We start from the raw sequence: 21,573 nt of genomic DNA, 5'->3' as shown, positions 1-21,573 counted from the left end.
AATGGAAATTGTAACGAGCCAGTGTGTTGGGAATTTGTTTAACTTTCATTTCCTTGTGTGATGACTTGTCAGGGTGCTCCCTCTGCTGAGCGTTACCCAAAAATACAATATGCATGCTGTGAAGACCCTGCTGATAGTAAATAATAATAAATGGGAGATGTCTGACTAGAGGAAAGCTAACTTAAATTTCTTTGGTATCCAGGTTAGTCTCTATCAAAATAATGGACAACCATCACTGCACTCATCATTGGAGGCCAGAGTTTGACATTGTGTAGCATGAATTGGTGGGGAATTTGTAAGTTGAACCAATGTTTATTTAGCTCTCGTTTAGGTTTTATGTGATGACTTGCCAGGGTGCTCCCTCTGCTGAGCGTTACCCAAAAATACAATATGCATGCTGTGAAGACCCTGCTGATAGTAAATAATAATAATAGGTAGATGTCTGATAGGAGGAAAGCAAACTGAAATTTTTTTGGTCTCTAGATTATTCTCCAACAAGATCGTGAACAACCACTGCTGCAATCATCCTGAGAGGTCCAAATGATTGAAATCATCTACCTCGAATTGGAATTGTAAGTTAAGGGTGGCTTTTCATCTAAGTTCATATTTACGTGGCTAGTTAATGGAAATTGTAACTTGAGCCAGTGTGTTGGGAACTTGTTTAACTTTCATTTCCTTGTGTGATGACTTGTCAGAGTGCTCCCTCTGCTGAGCGTTACCCAAAAATACAATATGCATGCTGTGAAGACCCTGCTGATAGTAAATAATAATAAATGGGAGATGTCTGACTAGAGGAAAGCTAACTTCAATTTCTTTGGTATTCAGGTTAGTCTATCAAGATAATGGACAACCATCACTGCACTCATCATTGGAGCCCAGAGTTTGACCTTGTGTAGCATGAATTGGTGGGGAATTTGTAAGTTGAACCAATGTTTATTTAGCTCTTGTTTAATTTTTATGTGATGACTTGCCAGGGTGCTCCCTCTGCTGAGCGTTACCCAAAAATACAATATGCATGCTGTGAAGACCCTGCTGATAGTAAATAATAATAATAGGTAGATGTCTGATAGGAGGAAAGCAAACTGAAATTTCTTTGGTCTCCAGATTATTCTCCAACAAGATCGTGAACAACCACTGCTGCGATCATCCTGAGAGGCCCAAATGATTGAAATCATCTACCTCGAATTGGAATTGTAAGTTAAGGGTGGCTTTTCATCTAAGTTCATTTTTATATGGCTAGTTAATGGAAATTGTAACTTGAGCCAATGAGCTGCTCCCTTTCATCCAGCCGTGTTTATAGTTTTGTGCTCAACCAACCATAGCCTGCATAGCACATGAGCATGGTAATATTAACCACTTCCATACGGTGATGCCTACATAGGTGGCATGAGGAGCAAGTGGGTACTTGATGATGCTGACGTCGGCATCTTGATTATATTTATTGTAGTCATACCTACGTAATCTCCATTCTCTCTAATCTGGCTTCATCAATTTTCTATGGTTATCAAAATACACGGGTGAAAGAGAACGAACGATTGAGCACTGACTTTATTTTTTATAATGCGATTATTATGACGCAACATGGCACGTCGGGCAGCTAATGCTTCCAGATGTGCGATGTGCCCCGGAGTGAAGAGGTTAACCACTTCCATACGGTGACGCCTATGTAGGCGGCATTAGGAGCAAGTGGGTACTCGATGATGCCGACGTCGGCATCTTGATTATGTTTATTGTAGTCGTACCTACGTAATCTCCATTCTCTCTAAACTGGCTTCATCAATTTTCTATGGTTATCAAAATACAAGGGTGAAAGAACGAACGATTGAGCACTGACTTTATTTTTTATAATGCGATTATTATGACGCAACATCGCACGTCGGGCAGCTAATGCTTCCAGACGTGCGATGTGCCCCGGAGCGAAGAGGTTAAATGACTGGTACCCACGTGGAGAAACAGTGTTTTCTTAACTTTTTTTGCCATTATTTTGGTGGTTTTACATTGTGAAAATGGCATCTAGTGATAGTGAAGTGGAGTACAAGGTTCCTAAGATTACAAGGAAGAGAAAAAGAAATTATACAGAGTGGAAACAGGCAGATGCCAGACTGAAAAGGAACAGTGGACAGGCATATGTTAGTCGTAGAAGGCAACAGGTGGTCAGGGAACGCAAGGTTGGCCCTCCCTGCCAATGTCAGAAGTGCTATACTTGTATTGGTGAGGAAAATGTGAAGGAAATTTTTAAGAGTTACTGGGGTTTAAAGGACCATTATAGGCAGAGTGCATACATTGTCGGTCGTATTACTGAGGTGGAAGTGAAACGAAGTCGTGTGAAGGATAGACCCAGTCGGCAGACACGTAATTTTCTGTATACAGTGAAGGTAGGCCGTGTTGATTTTAAAGTGTGCCGTAAGGCTTTCTTAAGCATTCATGACATTACAGACAAATGTGTCCATAATGCCATGAAGAAAGTTACACCAACTGGTGTGCTGGCACCAGACATGCGTGGAAGGCATACTCCTCCGAATAAGGTAAGCGAAGAAAGGAAGCAGTGTCCAAAACCACAGAAACAGTTTGCAGACGGTTAGTAATCATTACTCGAGAGCTAAAACCCCACATCGCCAGTATCTCCCCACAGGTGTTAATCTTGGCTCTTTGTACAAAAGTTACCTGGAATTAATGAAACAGGAAAACCGTGAAAATGATGCTGTCTCCAAGGATTACTATGAACGGGTATTTAATAATGAATTTAACATAGGTTTTGAACCCCCAAAGTCAGATACATGTAATCTGTGCGACAAACTTGCCATGGAAAAAAGACAGTTGGATAAAGACAATGATGCTGCTAGAATCGAGGACATCGATCGTGAATTAATGGTGCATAAGGCAACTGCTAATGCAGGTCACATGAATATAAAGAATTAAAAAAATATATATATATGAACAGTGAGTTGATGGTTATTACAATGGACCTGCAACAGGCACTGCCCACACCCAAGTTAAGTAGTGGCCTGCAGTTTTATAAACGCAAATTATGGACATATAATTTTGGTATCCACGATGATAAAGCCAACAAAGGGTACATGTTCTGCTGGAATGAGACAGTAGCTAAGCGTGGCTCATGTGAGGTGGAGAGTTGCCTTTTTTATTTCATTAATAATTTTGTGCCCGACACTGTCACTAAGTTAGCAATTATTAGTGACAACTGCAGTGGACAGAACAAAAACCTTAATGTGATTTTGTTGTACATGCGGCTTATTCACAGTGGGCGTTTTACGTCAGTGGAGCATTTTTTTATGACACCAGGTCATTCATACCTGCCTTGTGATAGGGACTTTGGCAATATAGAGCAGAAGGTTAAAAAAATTGATGTGTACAGTGATGATCATTACATGCAATTAATGGCTGATGCAAGGAAAACCAACCCGTTCACGATTGTCAAGATGACACAAGAAAACTTTTTTGACTTTGGTGCTCAACAGGCGCATGTAACTAAAGCCAGGGTGCAAGGGTCTGGCTTCAAAAATGCCAAGATGTTTGTTGTCAACTCTGACAACAAGGCAGGCTTTAAAATCAAGAATGGTTATGGGACTTGTGAGCCCACCTTTGTGAAGCTGCAAAAGGGGAAGCAGAGTGAGTATGATGCTCAAAAGTTTTTCCTACCTGGTGTACCTCTTCAGCAACTGTATAAGAAGCCAATCAAGCTGACTAAAGAGAAGTTTAAAGATGTGATGGATCTAAGTCACTATGTTCACCCATCATTTAAGGATTTCTATGATGACCTTTGTCGAGGACAAGAGTCCTTGTTGGAAGATGACATTGCCACCACTGGGGAGCAAGAGAACAGCCCGGATGGCGACATCATTGATTATAAAAAAAAAAAAAAAAACCTGGCGCTTACTCAGCATAAATGAGGATGTGTGTGTTTGTAGTAATTATCTGAATAATCTATGAACCATTTGCATTGGGAACCAAGGGGAAAATAACGTAAATGTGTGGTATGTTAAATTGCCAATCTATAAAAACTCATAAAAATTTTGTTTTTAGGTTTACAGTGAAATGGTTCATAGTGTATTTATGGTGAACACAGTTTTTAAAAATGTATAAAAAAAAAAAAAAAATTTTGTTTTCCTATTTTCATAACTTTTGCAGGATTAGAAATGGAGAGAGTGAGTGGTTCGAGGTAAAGGTGGGACTTCATCAAGGATGCGTTATGTCGCCCTGGCTGTTCAACTTATACATGGATGGGGTAGTGCGAGAGGTAAATGCAAGGGTAGTCAGTCAGGGATTAGAGATTGTTAAAGAAAATGGAGAAAAGTGGGAGGTGAGCCAGCTGTTGTTTGCTGACAACACTGCACTTGTGGCAGGATCGGAGGAGGGACTGAGGAAGTTGGTGACAGAGTTTGGGAGAGTATGTGATAGAAGAAAGCTAAAGATAAATGTGGGTAAAAGGTGATGAGATGTACAAGGGGTGAAAGTGGCAGGAGACTCGAAGTGAGTATTAACCCCTTCCATACGGTGCCGCACACGTAGGCGTCATGAGGAGCAAGTGGATTCGTGACGCTGCCATATCGGCGTCTTGATTATATTTATTGTAGTCGCCCCTGTGTTTTTACATTCTCCCAAATGCGCCCTTAATCCCATTCTCTGTGGTTTTCAAAATTCGCGGGTGAAAGAGAGAACGATCGATATAAGCGGCGACTATATTTTATGATGCGAATATTATTTCGTTACGTCGTACGGCTGGCATTGGCTGCTGCCCGCGAGATTTAAGTCCCGTATTGAAGTGGTTAAGGGAGAATGACTGGAGGAAGTGGATAGTTTTAGATACTTGGGTGCAAATGTGGCAGGAAAAGGTGGAGTGAATGTGGAGGTAGAATGTAGATTGAGAGAAGCGAGTAAATGCCTTGGTGGATTGAAAGAGTGTAATGAGGAATAGACATTTGGGAATGGATGCTAAGAGGAGGTTATATGAAGGAGTGATTGTGCCAACAGCACTGTATGGGGCAGAAACATGGAACATAAGATAGAAGGAGTTTGAATGTGTTTGAAATGAGGTGTCCGAGAAGTATGATGGGGGTTACTAGGCTAGATAGAGTGAGAAATGAGGAGGTGAGGAGAAGAACGGGGGTGGAAAGGGAGTTGGGAGATAGGGTTGATGAAAGAGTATTAGGATGGTTTGGACACATGGAAAGAATGAGTGAAGAAAGACTAGTAAAAGAGGTATGGAAGGCAGATGTGGAGGGAGTGAACATGAAGGGACGTCCTAGGATGAGGTGGATGGATGGGGTGAAGGGGGCTTTGGGGAAGGGGAATGTCTGTTGAGGAAGGACGGAAGACAGGGGTGAATGGAGAATGGTTGTATATGGATGATGTTGTGATGCATGAGGTGGAATGGGCAGGTGGATGGGGGGTGAGGTAGTATGTGTGAGCAAAATTTGATGCATCCCGAAGGGATTTCTCCCCATTTTCTCCTTTTATGCGAGGGGGAGTCGCCGATTTAATGAAGCGGCCTTGCTGTGGATGTGCTGTGTCTTACGACACTGCTTCTGACCCAGGGCAATGGACAAGGTGCAGGGATGACCCATCATCCAGGAGGTGCTAAGATAAGAAGGAGGGTGGAGCGGTGTGGAGTGTATTCAGGGATGGAATGGGTGGGATGATTTTATGCCTTTTCCTTTTTGGCTACCTCCCTTGTAAGGGGGAAAAAAGCCTTGGTATATGTATGTTTTGCATACTACATACATACATATACCAAGGCTTTTTCCCCCTTACAAGGGAGGTAGCCAAAAAAGAAAAGGCATAAAATCATTCCCACCCATTCCATCCCTGAATACACTCCATACTCCTCCTCCCTCCCTCTTATCTTAGCACTTCCTGGGGTGCATACTGGGTATGCAAATTTTGGTCTTATGATTTTCTTTTCCAACACAACATTATTGTTTTTTCGTATATGGCTAGGCAAGACGAGTAAAATACATATAAACATGGATGTAATAAGTCAAGAGAAATGTCCAGTATCGATAGTTCAACTTTGAACGCGTTTTACTCAAATTCAGGTATTGGTAATGTCGCCCCTTTACCTCCGGACGCCTCACTTGATCATCATAGGCAAGTGTAATGTTTGAAGAGTCGGTCACAACATAAGATTACCTCTTTGGATCCTGGACTCGAGAGAATCTTGTAGTCTGTGGCCCATGCATGAGTTAGTTGAATTGTCCTAACATTAGCCTGTGACCCAGTGTTGTAATTTAGTTCTTACATAAATCAAGCAACAGCAGAGGGGGGAATCCCATCAGGTGCTTACCAGGGACCCTCCACCCCTGATATATTGGTGTGGTGCTAGTGCTGGGCAATTTTGTAAATAAATACGGTGTGTGTAAGGTAGGCTGGCAGAGTGGGCAATGCTAATTAGTGAATTAGCCGATTTTAGAGTTTAATCTAGTGCAAGTATATCATGGTAAAAGTAGCACTATCCTCTAACCTAGCTTGGGAGAGGGGTTGGATCGAAACCCTCTTTGTGGGGGAGTTGATCCTTCATGGGGAAATCTGGCAAAGATGTGGGGTAATTGATTAGAAATAAGTATCATAATTTAAGATAAGTGTCAATTTGAGCTGTAGAAGATGAAGAAAGTTGTTCATTCGTAACTGGAAACATGCAGACGTACAGCAGTTGGCAGTGGTCCCTTGCCTCTCACATAGATCTCTCAGAAGAATTGCTGGACAGATCTGATAATTGAATTGTATAGTGTGGGAATGCTCTATTTCACCAACTGAAAGTAGTACGAGTATTAAGAAGGGAGCAGTTGTTGGTTGTTAGGTCTTATTTTTAAAAGGGCAGGAAGTACAGGTGAAGTTGAATATATGTATATACAATAAAAGGCTTTTTCCCCCTCATAAGGGAGGTAACCAAGTCAAAAGGCATACACCCACTCCCATCCACCATCCTGTCCTCTCTCATCCTAGCTACTCATGATGGGTTATCCCTGTATCCCGCCCACTGCCCAAGGTCAGAAGCAATGCAGCAAGACAATACATCCACAGCAAAGTTGCTTCACTTAATTGATGGACCCCTCTCTTCCCTTGTGCAGAAAAAGAGAGGATGGAGAATCCCTTCAGGCTTCACCAGAGTGTCATAAAAAATACAAATCTAATTTGTGTGTATATATCATCATCCTGGGCCCTCCAAATGAAAGTGAGCAAGTTGATGGAGTTTGAAGATGGGTGGCAGGGAGATGACAGGCATCCTTCTCACAGGACAAGCCTTATGAAGGTACCCATTCCTAGACTTGTTATACACAAGTAATGATTGATAATTTTGATTATCAATACTTATAAGATAAGAGGAAAATGAATGGGCGTGGCAAGGTAGGGCCAAATGCATGCCTTGGCAGGCTACCTCCCTCATAAGGGGAAAGAAGCTTTTTGGAATATAGAGTGATAATAATTTATATGTATTTCCTCAATACAGATAGAGGTGAGTTGCAGTTGGTGCCAGAAAGATGCTCAACTGTGATCGGCAATGATTTCTTCACTGCCAGTATAATGACAATTCATCATGAAAATCCATGTGAACAAGTTGTATAGACACGGTAAAGGAAACATGGACTGGAGGTGAAGCTTTTATTCCTGACGTTTCGTCTAACAACTTTCTCAAAGGAATGAGCATACTAGATACATACAGAGTTTATAAACACGCCATATGGCTCAAGGGGGTGTGTGAGCGTATAGCGCTGTGTTCTGATTGGCCCGCTGAGACAGCCAATCACAAAGCACTATATTCGCTGAGGATTTGGCCCAGGTGAAGCTCCCAGCCTTATTGTTGATATTCGGACGAGTGGTGATGTACGCAGCTTCTATAGATTTTCTGGTCTTTTTATCCATACCTTCGTGTAGAATCTCGGCTCGGTTCCATTGTGGGAGGTGCCCAGATTCGTCAACATTGCGTTGGTGACGGAGGTCGGCCTTATGCTCCCTGATCCTAGTGTCAAGGCCCCTCTTAGTCTCTCCATAGTATGCTTTATCGCATGATGTGCATGGGTCTTATATACGACGCTGTCTTTTCTTAGATGAGGGGGAGAAAAGACAGCGTTGTATATAAGATCCCATGCTTATCATGCAATTTTTTAAAACCTATATGGTCTGGAGAGGTTTGAAGTATTGAATACTGTAATATAGACGAATTCTCACCTACATTGAAAATACAGTGTAATGTTATTGCTAAAAATATTATGTTAATTAGGTCACAAGTTGAGATGAGAGGGAGGGTGGGAGGGGTGTGGAGTGTATTTAGGGATGAAATGGGTGGGAGTGTTTTTATGCCTTTCCCTTTTTGGTTACCTCCATTGGAAGGGGGAAAAAGCCTTGGTATATGTATGTATGTAGGTCACAAGTTTCATTGGTTGGAAACTTCCAGCCCCACAGTGGCCAGCAACAGTTCACAGACCCTCTGGAAAGAGATACAGGATTGTCTGTTTTTAGTGTAGAACTGTTTCTATGACAGCTCATAGTAGGAGTAGGCCAACAGTTGCTGGTTGTCAGTTGTCCATGTATGAAAGAGTAAACCAACAAGGAATTGGTGGTACCCAGTCTGGAGATTGAGTGTCAGTCATGTGGGGCTGCACTTAGATGGAGATGAATGTGTAAATGTGTTTAGGAGATGATTTTCTTTGACATCGATCTTGAAGGACCACCACATACAGGTATCTCATTGGATTCTGAATTGTTTCATATATTGTGTTAACTTGAATTGTTTACATGTACAATAAAACAAATAATAAAGCAGTGTTTGATTCATCCTCACTGTATGTAAGGCACGAATGGATGTTGCACATGTAAAAAATAAAAATAAAAAATCCCCCCCCCCTTTTTTTCTCTCTCTTCTTCTTCTTCTTTTCTTCTTCTTCTCCTCCTCCATATCTATATCTATATCTTATTTCTTATCTCTCCTTACAAGGGAAGTAGCCAAGTCAAAATGCAAGTATCCACTCCCATCCACCACCCTTTACTCCCTCTCATCTTGGCTCCTCATGGATGTATCTGGCCCACTGCCCTGGGTCAGAAGCAATGTGAATCTGCAAACCCCCCTCATGCAGAAAAAGAAAAGACTAAAATAAATCTTTTCAGGCTACATGAAAATATTATTCATGCATAATCACTCCCTACCCACCCTTTATTCTTTGCATCAGTGTCATCTATACATTCTCCACTCACCCCTATCCTGCCTTCACCCTTGCTCAGCACCCCTTTCACCCCATCCATCCATCTCATCCTTGGTCATTCCCTCAAGTTCACTCCCTCCACTTTACCTTCTACACCTTTCTTACTAATCTTTCTTCACTCATTCTTTCCATGTGTCCAAACCATCCCAATACTCTCATTAGCCCTACCTACCATCTCATTTTCCACCTCAGCTCTCCTCACCTCGTTTCTCACCATCCAGCCTTGTAACCCCTACCATACAACTGATATTTTGTCTAACACTGTTAAAATTTTACACTGCCTCTTAAATTCCAAGTCTGCTCATATACAGTGCCATTGGCACAATCATCCCTTGATATAGTTTCCTCCTACATCCATTCTGGTCACAAGCATGTCGCAAGGGGCAGCAGTGAAACAGGTGGTACGGTTTGTGGGTTTATTAATTGGTAGGTTATGCGTACAGAGGGCACATCAAGTACCCAAGAGGTCTACAGTGGGTTTATGAATCGGTAGGTTATGCATACAGAGGGGGCACATCAAGTACCCAAGAGGACTACAGAGCAACTGCCCATGGGCAAAGGTGCTAGGTGCTGTAATAACACATACATGAATAGGTCTATGAATGGGGTCCTCGTATTGGGAAACATCTGGGGGTTGGGCACGCAGCGCTCCACCCTTGCACTAGTTCTTAGTCCTATGTTCAATACACTATGCCACACATTCCCTTCCACTTTTTAATCCCCCAAGGGATTCCACCTCCACAACCCCCTTTCCTGCTACATGCAACCCCAAATATTTAAGCTTCCTTGAGTCTCTCTCCTTTAAGACTTTCAACTCTACCATCCTCTTCCTTCTACATTTTATCACTTTACATTTATCTTCAACTTTCACCTGTCACATACTCTCTCATACTCTGTCACTAATTCCCTTAATCTCTCCTCTGACCCTCCCACTTTTCTCCATTTTCTTTAACCATCTCCAGTCCCCTGCCCATTAACCTTGCATCTACCTCCCACACTATCCATGTACACTTGTACACGTTGTACAGCCATGGCAACATGACATCCCTGTCACAGTCCCATCTTTACCTCAAACCATTCACTCTATTTCCAATTCTAACAGTCTCTACTACATACATATACCAAAGGCTTTTCCCCATACAAGGGAGGCAGCCAAGAAACAAAGGCATAAAATCCACTCCTACCTATTCCATCCCCACATACTCCAATCCTATCCACCCCCCTCCCTCTCTCTTATCTTGGCTCCTCCTGGATGACTGGTCATCCCTACATCTTGCCCACTGCCATGGGTCAGAAGCAGTATTGCAAGACACAACATATCCACAGCAAGGTCACTTCATTAAATCAACAAACCCTCTGTCCCTTCATGTAGAAAAAAAGAGAAGATGGGGAGAAATCCCTTTTGGTCACGTCTTTATTTTTCACACATACTCTCTCAATCCCCATCCCCCACCAACTCCCTTTTATGCATCACAGCATCATCCATACACAACTATTCTCCATTCACCCCTATCTTGTGTCTTCTCCCTTCCTCAACAGACATTCCCCTTTCCCAATGCCCTTTTTACACCATCCATCCATCCATGTCATCCTTGGTCACCCCCTCATATTCACTCCTACCTTTGCCTTCCACACCTCTTACTAATCTTTCTTCATTCATTCTTTCCATGTATCCAAACCATCCCAATACTCTTTCATCAACCCTATATCCCAACTCCCTTTCCACCCCTGTTCTCCTCACCTCTTTTCTCAATCTATCCAACCTAGTAACCCCCATCATTCTTCCCAGGCACCTCTTCTCAAACACATTCAAACTCCTTTCTTCCTCTCTTATGTTCCATATTTCTGCCCATACAGTGCTGTCGGCACAATTACTCCATACAATCTCCTCTTTGCATCCATTCCCAAGTGCCTATTTCTCGTAACACTTTTTAATCCCCCAAGGCATTTACTTGCTTCTCTCAATGTACAGTTTACCACCAACCCCGCTCCTCCATTTCCTGCTACATGTGACCCCAAATACCTAAAAATGTCCATTCATCCAACCTCTCCATTAAGACTTACTTCCAACACACTGCCACCCTCCCCCTTGTACATTTCTTTTGTACATACATGTGGAAATTGGAGCATGTTGCAGGGCTAAGAGGCAAACTACTAGAATGGATGAAAATGTTTTGAAGGAAATATACCTGAGGTCAGTAGTAAAGGATAAGATGTCTAGTGGAGAGCAGTGACAAATGAAGTTGTACAAGGATAAGTGCTTGCACCAATAATGTTTCTTGTCTATGTCAGTGACAATGGAAAGAACATGTTTGCAGATCATTCAAAAATAATGAGAAGAGTGAAATATAAGGATGGTGAACTATTGCAAAAAGATCTAGACACTTTGCATGGAGCCAAGATTGGGAAGTGAAGTTCAATACCAAAAAATGCAAAGTATTAGAAATGATGCAATAGGAGCAAAAACAAAAATCCTCAATTCCTTGGGAAATGAACCCATTACAAAAGCAAAAGAGGAGAAAGGTTTGGGAGTATTGATAAAAGACAACTTGTTACCTGACAGACATATCGACAGGATTGTGAGAGAGACATGGACTACTGCAGAAGATCAAAGTGGTATTTCACTATATGGATAAAGAGATGATGAAAAAAAAACCCTGATCCATCTGAGATCATGTGTCAGTAGTATGGTCCCCACACAGAGTGAAAGATATAAACAAGATCAAGAGAATACAAAGGGCAGCAACCAAACTTGTCCCCAGCCTGGCAGAATATATAAAGAGACTAAAAGCTATGGGTCTGCCAACTTGATAGATCAAAGAGAAAGGTGATAAAATTACTGTATTCAGGTCACTGAAGTGAATAGATTGTATTGACAAGAGACCTGAGGTGAACAGCGGTCGGGGGCTACTACTCAGAACGGATGGCTTTCCTAACCTCTGTCCCGCGGCAAGGGTTCGAACTGACGCCCTGGCGGGCCCCCGACCATGGTGCCCACCCACGGCAGTAACCTCCCCAATAAACCGCTTAAGCTCACAGGCTCGGGCTCGGCTCGATCCGCCGACCCCATGGTTACGAGGCCAGCGCGCTACCACTGTACTAGCCAGGGGCTGACTTACAGGTTAATATACTTTAAACGAAGAAGAACATGGTATGTAATACAGTAATCAGTTCAATAAAACCACAGAGAAAAAGTAGGCAAGGGGTGACTAGTGGCTACAAGATGATGGGGCAGATCATTTGTTATCAATGTGGTGAACCAGGGCACATCGCTAGATATTGTAAGCAGGGAAATGGACATGGAGAAGTTGTTTCACCGGCAGCCGACCCATCCATGTAGAGAAGGCGCTCCCAAGTATTATGCCGATCGTGGAAGTCTGGGCGAGAGGAAGACGTGCTAGAGCACTAGTAGATTCCGGCTGTTCAACTACGATTATAACGGCCAACTTAGTTTAAGGATTCAAACAGGACGAAATGAGTCTGATGACGGTTGAGACGAAGTGCGAGGGTTCTCAGGATGTCGAACGGACAGTGGTGGACATCCCGTTGAGACTAAGGGTTGATTCACACTATCGGTCCGGTCGCGCTCCACTCCCGCTACGCTCTCGGTCCGGTCCAATATTGTCTCATTAATTTCAATGGAAGCATTCACACTGGCGCTCTCGCTCCAGTCTCGCTCCGGTCACGGTTCCGTCAAAAGATATTTTTACTGGAGCGAGACTGGACCGTGAGCGCCAGTGTGAACTCAGTTGCCACGGTCCTGCTCCACTCCAGTCGAGATTCAGCCTTCATATAAGCAAGTAGTGTTACCCTCTGTCCTACCAAACCATGGATAATCCAAAGGAAACACCACAATGGGATCATGAGAAAGTTAGAAAAATGATAAAAATACATTTTCTTTTTATTTATCACTGATACAATGACAATGCGTACAGCGAGGATATTCATAAGCACCAACTGAATACAATATAACCTACAAAACTTACTTTAATTTTGTGGATTTAGATGAAATGCTAATAGAATTAGTCAAAAGGTAAACCAGAGCTGTATGACCTGACTTCGCTCTACTACAGTGATAATGTTTGCATACTTATCATATTGCCAAGGTACCGAGAGAAAAAAATACACATTATTAACCGAAGAAAGAAATTCCATATGGATAATAACAACCTATTATCCCGAAGGGATTTCTCCCCGTCCTCGCCTTATATGCAAAGGGGGACGGAGAGGGGGGGTCGCCGATTAAATGAAGCGGCCTTGCTGTGGATGTACTGTGTCTTGCGACACTGCTTCTGACCCAGGGCGGTGGGCAGGGTGCAGCGATGACCCGTCATCCAGGAGGTGCTCAGATGAGAGGAAGGGTGGGAGGGGTGTGGAGTGTATTTAGGGATGAAATGGGTGGGAGTGTTTTTATGCCTTTCCCTTTTTGGCTACCTCCCTTGGAAGGGGGAAAAGGCCTTGGTATATGTATGTATGTATGTATTATCCACTGCGGAAATGCATCTCCTTAGCTCACTCAACAAATATTCCTACACAAGTTTGTTTGTCTACTTATATCTTATAATTTTGCCTAGGCATTGAACCGGCTGGGGAGCTGAAATAATCTTTCAGTGTTTCTCTAGCGCCAAAAGCCTCCTTTGTAGCATTTCCCCCTCTTCCTCTCATTGGACGTACTGTGTTTGATGGAGGCATGACAACAGTATCTGGTAATGCAACAGCATTTGGGTGTATCAGATTGTGAAGTATGCATGTTGTTGTAATGATTGCATTAGCGTTAGAAGGCATAGCTTTAAGTTTCCTTAAATATATTCTGAAGGTTTGCACTAGAATACCAAATGTGCACTCAACTATCCTCCTGGCTCTAGATAATCTATAATTAAAAATCCTCTTCTCTATCTTATGTTCAGTCTGTGAACCTGGGTAGGGCCTCATCAAATTTCTCTTCAGCGGGAAAGCCTCATCTCCCACTATAACGTATGGTGCAAGCACATCAATGCCAGGAAGTGCAGCATCTTGTACATTTCAAGTCATCCTCAATTTTGGATAGTATTTTCTCAAATGTTCCTTTGTTCATTCTGAAATAGCTGTGGAATTTACTCTCATCATCAATAAGACGAGGATACAGAGTATGAAATTCTCCTTCAGTCTTCCTATCTTGCAACATAGGATGAACCCACAATCTCTTTCTTTTTCTATTTTGTTTTCCTTCTTCTTCTTCATCAAGTGCAATAGCGAATATTGCCAACTCGGCGTCAGAAAAGTCACACATCCTTCGTAACTGATGGTAAGACTTCTACTGGTATCGAGGGAGGGGCGATGACGGGAGCGAGAGCGGACCGTACGTGTGAATGCCTCAGAACCGAGAGTGGAGCGTGACCGGACCGATAGTGTGAATCAACCCTTAGTAAGGGTACTTATTCTCGGAGATTATAGGAGGAAATGAGGTGGTGCTGGGGATGGATGCAATTAGACGGCATGGCGAAGTTACGTTTGTCGACGGACGAGTGAAGTTTGGAGCGATGCGTGATCCGAGTACTGAATGGAGGGAGGGACACTGTAAGGTGCCAGTGAGAGATGAGGAGGGCAGTATCACAATAAAGCGCGACCTTGACTGGAGGCGGCGGCGCATGCGTCGTCCGGCCGACAGAGTGGAAGAAGGTGTGCTTTGCATGATTGAGGAAGACTTCCTCGCAAAATTCGATGGCCAGAAGTGGGTGGTAGAGTTGTACCTAAAGGGAGGGTTGCCTATATTGAAGAACAGAGCCAATTGATACGAACATACTCTCAGAAAGGGAGTACGGGAAGACTTTAATAAAGAAGTCCAGCGGTGTATTGATGAGGGGGTTCTGAGACCTTGGTGGAGGACGGAGTCTTGCTACTAATGGGAGTAGTGAAACCGACCAAGAACAAAGTACGATCTGTGTTAAATTTCAGGGAGTTTAACAAGTTTGTGAAGTGTCATACTGGCGATGATTTCGTAAATGTATGTAGCGAGACTACGCAAATGGCGACAGATAAGTGGAACGTCCACAGATCTAAGGCGGCGCACCTTCAATTTCACGTAGCGAAGTTGTGGAAATATCAACTAGTAAAATGCAAGGTCAAAACATACTGCTTAACTAGAGTGGGATTCGGGGTGTGCTCAGCCCCGTGGATCATGACGAAGATCCTGAAGACAGCGCTGAAGAAGTGATAGAGAAGGACACGGATTCATACATCGACGACATAGTAGTGGATGACACCGTTGTACCAGCGTAAGAAGTAGTAATCATGTTTGTAGGGAAAACACCTAGCACGGTTTGGGCTGGTCTCGAAAGAACCGGAACCGATGGAAGGAGGGATAGTGCTGTGATGGTATGGTACCATTGTGGTATCGTACCTTTGTGTTGTGTATTATACTTAGGTATTGCTCATTTGGGAAATCAATATTTCCCCCCATTAATTGCATTATTAATTATATTATTAATTGAGCATAATGCAATTATACTGTTTGTACAATGTATTATTAGATGTGATAAACAAGTGTTCAGCCCAAGCGCGCTTCTGTGAGCTTCCCACCAAGTTTGAGCTTGCTGAACCAGTCTTGTACCAACCTTCCTTGATCAAACACGCTCTCATATTTCATGTAAGGTGCGCAATATATAAGTGATCGCTTAGACTTTTATTGCCACCCCTTCAACAGTGTTGTGTTTGCGACTAGAGCAGGACGGGAGTGGAAACCTGATATTCAGGAGATGCAATGATGTCCCAGACGAGATTAGCAGGAGAAAATCATTCTCGTTATGTGGCAAATTGGTCGGCCTCTACCCAATTGTGGGATGGCCCCGTGCGGCATGCAACTATGTTAAGAAACTGTCAGGAGGAAAAGATTGGGGAGACAAGGTCGACGAGGGCACACTCGCAATGATACGTGACGCCGTACAACGAATGAGATGCAACGACAACGGCGTGCACTGAAACTGGACAGAGGCGTGATATGGTGCGACGCGAGTAGCATAGTAACCGGCGTGGTCTTGGAAATAGGAGGCGTGGTAGTTGAAGACGAAGCTTGGCAGCGAAAAAAGGATGACTCCCGTCACAGCATGTGGGAGTTGGTCGCAGTCGTAAAAAGGATCAATTTAATATTGAAATGGGGGTTGCGAGAGATCGAAACTAGGACCGATTCAGCCACGGTAACGGGATGGATCATCTCAATGCTGGCTGCTAAGAGAGTGCGCACAAAGGGGAAAGCAAAGATCATTGTGAAACAGCGCCTAACAACCTTGGAGGAGTTGATGGATGAGTTTAGCGTGAAAGTGAACATAGTCCGAGTGCCATCATAAGAGAACAAAGCGGGCGTGCTAGCCAGAGTAAGGAAAGGTTGGCTTAGGTAGCCGGAAGAACGGGAAGAGGGTGAAATGTGTGCAGAAGGACCCCTTGGCCCGGAGTCACACGGGGCACACCACCTAGGTGTTGTCAGGTCGCTGTTCCTGACCAGGAAAGTTAACCCGAATATAACGAGGGAAGAAGTCTAGCGATCTGTGAGAGCACGTACCCGATGTCAATCAATAGGTCTCGCTCCGAGGCCGCATGCAACAGGAGAAATCAGCTTAGAAAAGAACTGGAGGAGGTTAGCGGTTGATGTAACTCACTATCGACGGGGAATGTACCTTTCGATAATAGATTGTGTCCCCGGACGATTCACCATCTGGCGGGAGCTGAAGACGGAGGAGGACAGGAAATTGCGCGTGTGATGAATGAGATATCTTAAATTAGAGAGGGGCTCAGTAGGCAAAGTCTTGATGGATAATGGCACCGCGTTTCGATTACAAGTACCGAAGGAAACGCTTGACAAGTGGAACACGAGACTTTTTTTTTGTTTTTTTTAGAAATGCTTACCGACCGAGCAGAAATGAGATAGTGGACTGACAACATTGCACTATCAAGTCCATCGTCGAAAGGGCACAAATGTCGCCAATGGAAGCAGTTTTCTGGTACAAAATATCCCTTAGGTCAGGCCAAGATGAAAAATCGGTCCCACAGATGATCGTATTCAAGTATAAATCGCGACATCCAAGGGTAGCGCCGACGCTACCGGCTAATGTCAAAGAAGGAACTGTTTCACAAAAGATGGGGAGGTATGGATGAAACCATGCGATAGTAAATGTACCTCACAGTGGGTGAGAGGCGTTGTAACAAATGTAAATTCGCGGATCAATGTTTCCGTCGATGGAGTGTCACGACATATCCTGGGCCTTCGTCGGGTAGTGGACGGCAGAGAAAGCGACAAAGAGAGTTGTGACGCGGCAGACAGAGGAGCGACGCTTCGGCGACCCCAGCAGAACAGACGTCCCCTAGGATGGTTAAAGGACTATGAAGTAGGAGACGGGGGATACGATGAATAGGTTGATCCTGAGATCAAGAAGGATGGTGTGTAAATGTGTGCGAGGTTGGCACCCCCGGCACGAGGGCAAAGGTCTTCGGTAGAACGATGCAGGGCGTGGCATCACTGATGGGGGCAGGCGTACAGTCCATTGTGCGAGTGTGGAGTGAAATGTCTTGGGGAGAGAAGTGAAAAGATAAAAGATAGCTAGAGCGAGAAAAAGGATGAGATAAGTATTAGTAGTGAGCGAGAAAATAGTTAAAGATGACATCGTCAGCCTGTCCTGCAGCAGCGAAAAGGGTCGTCGTTAAGGTAAGTTGAGTTTCTCATTCTCACCGCACATTACTCATTAAAAGGATGGAGAATTTTCGCTTGGAAGTCATGCATTCTCCAAAACCAAATGGGGGCAAATACTGCACTGATTTTTTTTTTTTTTTTTTTTTTTTTTTTTTTTTTTTTTTTGTGAGAACGAAAACGAAAGTCACCCTTGTACTGTCTGTTAAAGGGAAAGTACGGAAATACGGAATTCACCGCTTACAACTTCCTGGACATTTCACTTAATTCATTCTGAAAAATAAATCCTGCGGTCGCTTTATCCTCGTCGGCTCTACAGGGAGTTAGGAGTGGTCTTTGTGTAATGGACTATGGACTACCTAGAAAAGACCATCCGCTCGAGTAGGATCGGTGTTTGTGGGAGGGGAAGAAAAATCTGTAGTAAAATGAAAAGGTAGTCTTGAATAAAAGAGTGCTAATGCCACTGGGCGTTTTTATTGATATCTATTAGAGTGAGTATGTACTGTAATTCAGAGGACATGGGAAGGAGGTTTGGAGTTCGATGTCTGTATCACCATTAGTGTGTTGGACTATGGACTACCTAGAAAATGCCACCCGCTCGCGCAGGTCCGGTAGTTGTAGCAGGGGAAGATGTGTCAGCATGAAAATAAAAAGATAGTTGTGTATAAAAGAGGGCTATTTCCACCGGGCGATTCTTAGGGATATTTATTGCGTGTTGTGGCTCAGGAAGGACGGGCAGGAGACTTGGAGTTGGAGGCTGATATCAATATCTGTAACTTTGAGGGAGGGGTTTTGGGATATTTATTAAGCAATAACCTAAACCAATAAAGTTAGAAAGGGAGTAGGAGGCTTAGTCGTAGAGACAGAAAATTTTGAAATACTTTTAGTGGTAGGTAAACTGAAAAGAGAGGATGCATTAGGGAAGTTAGAAATTAAATTATTTTCAATAGGAGAACAATCTTACGTAGATGTTTGTGCGTGTAGTCGTATTTTTGTTTGCGATATGCTTGTGTGTGTATGCTACGCATGGAGGGTTATTGCCTCTATGCAGGTGTACATTCAACGGGATATATAAGGGGCGAATCATATCCTGGTTCCGGCCGACGAAACAAAATTCCTGAAGTAGCGGAGCCATTTTGTCGGCAAAAGAACAGGTAATAGTATATATAATCGGTTGATATGTGAATATATATTAAATATGTATACAAGTAAAAGTATAACCAGCGAGGATTGAACCCGGCCGGCCATAGCACGTCTACTGAGAATCTGCTACCTTTCCTCACGCTTGCCATTGGATACAGACGAACTCGTCCGTGGTACTTAGAACCCAGCACATCTCGGTACGTTTGGTAATGATCAGTCAAAGCTGGTAAAAGGATACGTTGTAAATACGGGCGGCTAGTCACGATTTTTCGTGTACACTGCTCGAGGAAGAGGTGCAGCTAACAAGTAGTCTGTACAGTGTGGTCTAGATGTGATGTGTCTTATCAAGTGTTTGTGTTTGGCGTGCAGTCTTTATAGGTGTCTAATGTGAAGTTCGTGTTGGTTGAGTAGACGGATGTTGGCATCTTGGTGTATGAACTCAGCGGTTCTGAAGTCGCTCCAACGCGACCCCGCACCCGTGATTGAAATGACTGTGGCATTCTGCGTATTGGTGTCCAACATTTCAGATTGCGATGTTTACAAATTATGCGCACAGGCCAAAAGATGAATGACCATCACGTGTTTCTTTCTTTTCTTAAAACATAATAACAATAAATTAAGTATTGGTTATTACATGTAAATATTGTTTCGCTGTATTTATTGAAACACTGGCCAATATCTGCTATGTAAGATAGAATTGTACGTAAAAACATTTATTTATATTATTTACTTATAAAGTAGATATATATAAACAAAATATTACTTACATTCTATTTTTATTTTCAGTTTTCCTTGCAATCATGTAATATTTCAAGCAAAAACCCAAAATATACCCGGGACCCTACACTGGGTTTTGTTTACATGTTGCGAGTCTCAGAATTGGAAACGTTGCAAGGGAGGCGTTTGGAATTTATTAACAGTTTTAGAGTGTAAGACAATAAGGCACTAGCTATAATGCCTAAAGTTGTGTCAGGAAGTGTGGTTGTCTCTGATACTAAGGACAAAGTAGAATACAACGATGACAAGCCGCTTATTGTGTATTATTGTTTGTGTGGACAGATGGCAGTTATTTTAGGTAAGACTTTTTATTTTATTCCAGAGGTAAATTGATTTATTTTAAGTAATCCTGTTAGGTAGAGTAACACCACTTATACCAAGGAATCTAAGTCACTTACTAATTTCTAAATTTTCCATAGAAAATTAAAAAAGAGACAGACAATAAATGATTAAATATACATTGCCCCTCCTGTGAGAGTTTTCAGACAATTTATAGTTTCACCCAACCATAGAATTTGATATGTGACTTATGTGTTTCTGGTGAGAAATGTTGTGATATGAATGATGGTGTACATCATTTCCGTCACAAATGTGTACTTTTGAAGGTAAATCTGTAGTTTCGACCATGGGAGGAATATAGCAATAGAAAAATATTGATTTTGTAAATTAAAATGTATCAACGTAATACGCAATTTTGTGTGCGGAAATGAAAAACAAAAAAGGTGCTAAAACAGATTTCTTAAGTAACAAAGTTGTGCACGACGAATGGTACGCCATGTTTGTTATGGTAGATGCCGACGTCGAAGAAATGAAAGGATGATAAATTCGTCTAAGGTAAACTAAACTAACCTAACCTAACCTAACCTGTGTTTAATAAATCATTACCTGCAAATTAGATGTCATCCGGCTCGTCCTCGTTGTTGTCGTTGTGAGAGACATTGGCGGGCTTTTTAACCACTCTCTCAGCTTGTGGAGTATACAAATTAATAATTAATTTTCTATTGCTATATTCCTCCCATGGTCGAAACTAAAGATTTACCGGTTAGGTTAGTTTAGTTTAGTTACCTTAGACAAATTTATCATCCTTTTATTTCTTCGATGTCGGCATCTACCATAACAAACATGGCGTCCCGATCCTATGCTACTGACTTCGTTCATTAGCATAGTTAGCTTGTAGCAAGGTAGTGTTATTTTCATTTCCGCACACTAAATTGCATATTACGTTGATACATTTTAATTTACAAAATTAATATTTAATTTTCTATTGCTATATTCCTCCCATGGTCTAAACTAAAGATTTACCCTTTTGAAGTAAGTATTGAAGTTATGCACTTATGCGTACCTCTCCTGAACGCATAAGTGTGGGAAATCGGGGTTTTTGGGTGGGGAGCACTAATGAATGGATTAATGTGTGTTGCAAAACAGGTATAAAATGAACAAAAACACTTAAAGATATATATAAAAAAAAATATATATAATCACATTTTAGGGCCGGAGTCCCGCCTAACACGAGCGGCCATGTTTGTTTTTCCCAACGATTCAAAAAATGTCTCGCTAGATCAGCTACATTTAGCGAAGCCCACTCCAGCCACGCAAGACTTCCTAACCGTAAACTAACGTTACCTCCGTTAGGTTAGGTTAGTTTATGGTTACCAACTCTTGCGCAAGCGGTTTCCCTAAATCTAGCGGTTATAGTCACAAATACTTGCAATCGTTAGTAAACAAAAATAGTGCCGCATGCGGCACCCGCCAAAATGGGATATTTTTGTTTCTCTGTGTTTC

General features: G+C 42.6%; 1 protein-coding gene across 3 annotated transcripts in view; it reads left to right on the top strand.

Annotated features, from left to right (window-relative positions):
* Positions 1-15,435: 15,435 nt before the first annotated feature.
* The window catches only part of LOC143027052 (STING ER exit protein), a 31,009-nt gene continuing 24,871 nt past the window's right edge, over positions 15,436-21,573 (top strand). The window contains exon 1 of one of the 3 annotated variants that reach the window (XM_076187943.1): positions 15,436-15,469. In XM_076187943.1, coding sequence (XP_076044058.1) covers positions 15,451-15,469 — 19 coding nt within the window. In that variant the 5' untranslated portion in view covers positions 15,436-15,450. Of the gene's footprint in view, positions 15,470-19,859; positions 20,090-21,573 lie in introns of those variants that run through there. The other 2 variants (XM_076187940.1, XM_076187941.1) reach the window with 2 other exon arrangements.

Source organism: Oratosquilla oratoria, chromosome 7 (genome assembly GCF_046742065.1).
Source record: "Oratosquilla oratoria isolate Oo_2021 chromosome 7, ASM4674206v1, whole genome shotgun sequence".
NCBI lineage: Eukaryota > Metazoa > Arthropoda > Malacostraca > Stomatopoda > Squillidae > Oratosquilla > Oratosquilla oratoria.
The sequence above is the reverse complement of the archived record's forward strand: the minus strand, read 5'-3'. Positions and strand labels throughout refer to the sequence as shown.